Here is a 7172-nt window from a genome sequence, read left to right as displayed (position 1 = left end):
ACATTGTACCCAACAGGTAATTTTTCATCCTTCACCCCTCTCCCAGCCTACCACCTTTTATAGTCTCTAGTGTCTATTATTCCACTCTGTATGACCATGGCTTAGCTCCCACTTATAAGTGAGAATATGCTGTTTTTGGTGTTCCATTCCTGACTTACTTCTACCTAGGATAATGGACTCCATCTAGTTCCATCTAAGTTGCTGCCAAAGACATGATTTCATTCTTTTCTATAGCTGAGTAGTATTTCTGTGTGTGCATGGGTGTGTGTGTGTATTATATTTTCTTTATCCAGTCATTTAAGTTGATTCTGTATCTTTGCTATTATGCATAGTGCTATGATAAACATGCTATGATAAACATACAGTACAAGTATGTTTTTGATATAATGATTTCTTTTCCTTTGGGTATATATATCCAATAGTGGGATTGCTGGATCGAATGGTAAATCTATTTTTAGTTCTTTGAGAGAAGTCCCTGTACTATTTCCCACAGAGGTTATACTAATTTATATTCCCACCAACACTGTATAAGTGTTCCCTTTTCTCTATATCTATGCCAACATCTATTGTTTTTTTTTTTACTTTTTAATAATGGCCATTCTGATTAAAGTGATATCCCATATCTTATTGTTATTTTAACTTGCATTTCTCTGATGATTAGTGATGTTGAACATTTTTGATATGTTTGTTGGCTATTTGTGTGTTTTTCTTTGAAAAATGTCTGTTGCCCACGTCATGCCCACATCCAGTGGGCATGACGTTTGCCCACTTTTTAATGGGGTGATTCAGTTTTTTCTTGTTGAGTTGTTTGATTTCTCCATAGATTCTGGATATTAGTCCTTTGTTGGATGCATATTTTGTGAATGAGGTTGAGCGTTTTTCAAATGTTTATTGGCCATTTGGATATTCTCTTTTCTGAAGTGCCTAGTCAAGTTTTGATTTTTGGTTTGTTCCTTCCTCCTCCCCATTTTGTTGTTGGTATATCTATCTTTTCTTATGGGTTGATGAGAGTTCTTTATACAGTCTGGATCCTAGTATCCTAGTTCTTTGTTGCATTATACCTATTAAAACATATTCTCCCATGTTGGTGATTGACTTTTCACTCTCTTAACCACTTTGGTACAGTGCTCACCAGCCACAAAACCTTGCCCACAGCTGGCACTCATAGTCCACAGGATAGTTTGTGCTGTGCATTGATGATGAATCCTTTTTGCTCTTGTGTGATGAGGAAAGCTTTAAAGCACTGAAAGCTTGTTTTACTTTACAGGCAGCTTTGCTTGTAATGTAAATCAGAATAGGTAACATATACATATATGTTTTCATTATGTTATTTCTAAATGTTCACAATTTTATTTTGATAAATGAAAAATCAGAAGAGTTATATCACGGCTGTTGGCTAAAGTCGACGCTCAGTTCATCTGTGGCTATCAACTGTAGTCCACGCTTGTACCAGAGTGATTAAAGATATCTTTTGATTTCTTTAAAAGGCCTTAAGTTTAATGTAGTCTGTTTGGTCAATCTTTTTCTTTATGTCTATCACCTTTGTTTCTTGTTTTAAAAAATCTCTCCTTATTCCAATTCATGAAGACAATTATATTTTTCTTTTACAGGTTTTATTCAGATCTGTGACTTATTGAAATTCGGTTTTTTAATGCTTGTGGAATTATTTTTGTATATGCTATGCAGAGGGCAAGATGGTTTTCCCACATAGATACTCAGCATATTTTATTGAATAGTCCAGCCTTTCCCAATGCACTGCAGTGTTATCTATAGAGAAATCAAGTGATTGCTACATATGGGTCTATTTTTGGACTCTCTATTCTGTTCCTTTGATCTCATTGTCATTCTTAAATGCTGCCACACTGTTTTAATAAATTTGATATTTGATGAAGTCAGTTCTAGTGGGTGTGTGTGTATGTGTGTGTGTGTGTATGTACGCGTGTATGTGTCTGTAGATTTTTGTTCATTTGTTTTCTATTTGCTTTTTTCTGCTTTTTCAAGACTGTCTTGGCTCTTCTGGGACCTTTGCATTTCCATAAAAATTTTAAAACCAGGTTGTCCATTTCAAAAAAAGAAAAAAAAAAACACTGGGGTTTTAATTGTAATAACATTAAATCCATGAATCAATTTGGTAAGATTTGACTTCTTCATAATATTGCCTCTCCCTCTCTATTGCTATAACATATCCCTCAATTTATTTAGATTCTTTAATTTATCTCAATGTTTTGAAATTTTCTGTGTAGAGTTTTATAAATTTTTCTATTTACTTGTAGGTTTTTTATGATTTTTGTCACCATTATAAATGGCATCATTTTTTAAAATTTCAATTTTTAATTGTTTATTGCTGATATGCAGAAATAACATTAATTTGAATGTATTGACCTTGTATTGCCTATATTGTTAATTTCATTCTAATTCTTTAAACTATAGATTCTTTTGAATTTACTACATTATACAAATATGTCATCTACAAATAATGATAGTTTTATTTGTTTTTTTCTTTCCTTATTGCACTGACTTGAATGTTTCAAACAACACTGAATAGATGCAGTGACAGTGGTATACTTTTCTTGTTGTCAATCCCAGGAGAAAAGCTTGCAATATGTCACTATTAATATGAGTTTACTCTTATTTTTTAAAGATATTTTTCATCATGTTAAGGAACTTCTCACTTATTTCTGGTTTACTAAGAGTTTTTGTCATCAATGACTATTAAAACATTATCGAGTGATTTTTCTGATCTATTTAGATATTCATGTAATTATTCTCTTTTATTCTGGTAATGTGATGAATTACATTAATTTCCTAATGATTTAACCATTTTACAATCTTGGAAAAAACTTATTATATCTTCTCCTTTTTATTTTTTTTAATTGTTTTTATTATCTCATATTCTGTGGGTACAAATATTGTTAGGGTTACATATTCTTCCCCTACCCCCACTCCCCACCCCGCTATGCCAGAGCTTTTCAAGCATGCCCAGCCTCCAAGTGGTGCACACTGCACCCACCATGAAAGTGCATACCCTTCCCCTTCTCCCTGATTTTTGCAACTATGTTTGTGAGTGAAATTGTCATGTAATTTTCCTTTCTTTAAATATCCAGTATTATGTTTATGACGATGTTTCTTCTAATCTCATGATATTAAGTGAGAGTATTCTCACTTCTCACTTTTCTACTGTCTGCAACAGTTTGTGTAACATGTGTTATTTCTTCTTAAAATTTTCTGAAGAATTCACCAGAAAAGCTATCTGAACCTGGAGATTTCTTCAAGAGAAAGATTTTAAGTAAAAATTCAATTTTTAACAGACATAGGAAAACATATAATTTCTGTTTTTTGTTATTTTTAATAAGCTGTGTTTTTGTCTTTTTGAAAGTTATTTCACCTAAATTATCAAATTTATTGACATAAAGTCATTTATAATATTTCTTTTAATCTTTTTAGTGGCATTAAAATCTGTAGTTATGTTCCACTCCTGATACCAATTATGATTTATATTAATATATGATCTTATTCCTGATACTGCCCAAACAAGTCACATGGCCATGCCCAGCTCCAGGGAGGCTGAGAAGTACAATTGCCCCATATGCCCAGAAGTAGAGAGCCAGGCATCAGAGAACACAAAGAATGCTTAGCACATTCCATTTTCAAGAGCATGAAGTTCATGAGGAGAAGGCAGGATCCACACTCCTCAGCCACGCATGAAGCAGGGCACTGCACCCAGGTGAATAGCAGCTTTTTCACCAGCCAGGGCTGACCACAGCCCTTCCATCCTGCTCGGAAAAAAGTGCCATGTGCTAGTGCACCAGCAGTCTTGAGCGCTCGCCCCGGCCTGGGCAGGCACAGATTGCTGGGCGGAACTACCCAGTGGCTTTTGGAATAGACAACTCTTGAAATAGGTTGCAATTTTATTTTATTTCAAAAGTATCAATTTTCCCTGGCAAAGTTTCGCATTGAGCAAGTCAGCCTTAAACTTATTATAAGAAAATTACTCTTAGGTGACGATCTGAACTTTGAAAAATCCATTTTCTATTTCTGAAATGAAAACTCAATTTCTCCTCACATTTTTATTTGTTTCATGGCACAGATTGAGAAGAGTATCAATTTTCTGCCAGCATATTAAAGCATGTTTTTTATTAACTAGTAATTGCAGTGAGACTTGGAAACCAGGCAAAATGCTTCTGGAGAATTGAAAAATGTATATTTCTGATTTCTTCAATTAAAATTTTAACCCTACAGTTACTGTAGTTTCTTATAAGTTTGTCCATCCTGAAATAGCAGTGAACGGTGGGAATTTTCTCAACCTCTTCCAACATTTCAATATCAAGAAGCTCAAAGTCATAGGTAGATAACTCTGAACACCACATCAGCAGGCTCACTATTCATGCACTAACTCTGGCAGCATTTCATAAATAAAGCAGACAGCATGGCATGGCACTGATTTATTGAAACCTAATCAGAACATCTCAACCTGGGAAATGTAACGGAGAATTGCAAAGTGCCTGGGCATCTGAGTCAAGCACACCAGAGCCAAACGCCAGCCTCACCAACGTGTGACCATGAAAATCTCAATTTCATTAGTTGCCTTACTTGTATAGTGAAAAGAATGAAGCCTAGCTTGCAAAATTGCTGTGGGATTAACTGTGAAAAGTGTAAGTTGAATGCTTAGCACCGTTTCTGGAACATAGGCGGCACTCCCATGGAGAAATTGCATGACTCCTTGACCAGGGGATAGAGAATTAGTATCACCACTGAGGAAAAGATGGATGCCACATGCCTCAAGGTGAGCTGCCCTGGGCAGGACACAGCATCACCTCTCTAGCATTCTGGCCTAAGGTGCACGACCCATCTCTAGCAATCAGGGAACATAAGGCAAACCCAAAACAAGGAACATTGTATTTTAAAAATGGGGGCTGTGAGGGGGGAAAGTGACTATATTCTTCAAAAATGTCAAAGTTGTAAAAGACAAGGAAAGGCGACAGAAATGTTCCATATTAAAGGAAGTTAGAGATCCATACTGTACCTGATCCTAGAGTGGATCCTCTACTAGAGCAGGGAAAATGCTGGAAAGGACATTATTGGGCCAATCGACAAAATTAGAACATGGTCAACAGATTAGGAAAAAGTTAAATTTATTAAAGTTGATATTTTTACCAAAGAGTGTGTAAGAATGCCTTTTTCTTAGGAAATACTTATCAAAGTATTTAGAGATAACTAAATGGCTAAGAAAAATGCATTGTATAGATAGAAAAAAAGGGAAAACAAATGATAAAACAAATTTAATACAATGTTAACAATAGGTGAATCTTGGTAAAGGGTACATGGTTATTCAATGTTCTATTCTTATTCTTGCAACTTTTCTATAAATTCAAAAGTATTTTCAAATAAAAAGTTTTAAGTGTCCCTAGTGATAATAAAGAAACTTATGAAGAATATACATATGAAGTACCTTCAAAAATTTGTCCTCTAAAATATAAGTGGAAATTAAAGTGATATTTATAAATTCATGTGATTTTATAGAATATATAATTTGAAGTATGTATATATAATCAAATAAATTAGTTAATGTAAGTATATATTGAGTGTTTCTTTATCACCCTAACAGTTTCTATTCATATATGCAAGTTGGCCCAAACTACCCCTATCTGTCTTTTCATCTCTCTCATTGGGAAAATGAAGGGATCACCATTCTTCCAAGCTACCTTATTATCAGCATAATACTATTTTTACCTGTGTGCAAGACGTTAGAGTGACATCTTCTGGTAGAGGGTAATATTGCAGTCAAGTTCTATTACACATTGTAAATAAATACCTGGACCAAAGTGCAGAACATTCCTTGGGCCAGGGAACATATGGTTCCACAAAAGCACCAAGAAAGAGAGCAAGAGCTTCGCAGTTCTAGGGGCCGAGCCACAGTGTGCTTGCAATGCCGTGTGGAAGCCGAAGCCGCACCTCCCGCATGGCCCCTCCGGCCAGCCGGGCCCCTCAGATGAGAACTGCACCCAGGCCAGCACCAGCAGCTCAGCCACCAGCAGCAGCCCCACCATCTGCAGCTGGCTCACCTGCTGCTGCACCCCGGCAGCCAGGTCTGATGGCCCAGATGGCAACCACTGCAGCAGGTGTGGCTGTGGGCTCTGCAGTTGGGCACACACTGGGTCATGCCGTGACTGGGGGTTTCAGTGGAGGACGTAACGCCGAGCCATCAAACCCTGACATCACTTACCAGGAGCCTCAGGGAAGCCAGCTGGCACAGCAGCAGCAGGCTGGCCCTTGCTACTATGAGATAAAACAGTTTTTGGAATGTGCCCAGAACCAGAGCGACCTAAAGCTCTGTGAGGGTTTCATTGAAGTGCTGAAACAGTGCAGACTTGCGAACGGATTATCTTAATCAAGAAGTTCAAACTGAAGAAATGAAAAATCGGCTCTCAAGAGCAAGTTAATTTAGTAATTAATAGTGAAAGCATAAAGTATAAAATCATCAGTTAAACCTCTCCTCTGTCATTTAATAGCTTCCTTGCTTCAGAATTGCAGTGGAAGAGGGTGTTCTTACTGTGTAGAAGTTCATTGAGATGGTAGAGAATTGGGAGCTGGGCAACTGTTGGTTGGTGTGGCCTCCTTAAACCAGCTGTTGTGATGTTCTTGCTAGGTAATTAAATAAAGTGATTTCCTTCCCAAAAAAAAGAGAGAGAGAGAGAGAGCAAGAAGCAAGTACAAGGGGTTGTGAGGTCCACCCTTACTTCACACAGAACAGACCACTTTTTAATGTGGCTCATGTAGGCTTGGAGGCTGTGTTAGTAAGGCCTTGCAATGTACGGTCAAATGCAGGTGGAGGAATAAACCTACCAAGAGTGATTAAAGCTGCTGAAAAGTGCATTGTTAATAAAAGAGTTATATCATTATTTGCTCTTTTTAAAAAAATTGTTTATCCTTTAAAAATATTTGATAAATTCATGCTATATGGAAATGCTCAAACAGCGCATGGGTGAAAATCAGCTTGGGGAACATCAGTAGCACCTGTGTACTTAGCATTCACCATGGCACATACTGCAGATAAGATGGTGCTGAGGATTTCCTGAGCATTTTTTTGCACAAAACACATCCTCAAAAGATTGCTGAGTGTCTTGATTGTGTCACACAAGATCTAGTGACCATATTAGCTTGAATTAACGTCT

The 7172-nt window shown here is 36.7% G+C and overlaps 1 protein-coding gene across 1 annotated transcript; it reads left to right on the top strand.

The window, feature by feature from the left end:
• The first annotated feature begins 5896 nt into the window (after positions 1–5896).
• Positions 5897–6557, top strand: LOC105864064 (coiled-coil-helix-coiled-coil-helix domain-containing protein 2). The gene has a single exon (XM_012751714.3). The coding sequence runs from the start codon at positions 5927–5929 to the stop codon at positions 6386–6388; it is 462 nt and encodes a 153-aa protein (XP_012607168.1). The 5' UTR covers positions 5897–5926; the 3' UTR covers positions 6389–6557.
• Positions 6558–7172: the final 615 nt, after the last annotated feature.

This window comes from Microcebus murinus, chromosome 8 (assembly GCF_040939455.1).
Source record: "Microcebus murinus isolate Inina chromosome 8, M.murinus_Inina_mat1.0, whole genome shotgun sequence".
NCBI classification, from domain to species: domain Eukaryota; kingdom Metazoa; phylum Chordata; class Mammalia; order Primates; family Cheirogaleidae; genus Microcebus; species Microcebus murinus.
The sequence above is the reverse complement of the archived record's forward strand: the minus strand, read 5'-3'. Positions and strand labels throughout refer to the sequence as shown.

Coding starts and splice junctions, on each gene's coding strand:
- LOC105864064 (XM_012751714.3), top strand. CDS start 5,927: ATGCCGTGTGGAAGCCGAAGCCGCACCTCCCGCATGGCCCCTCCGGCC.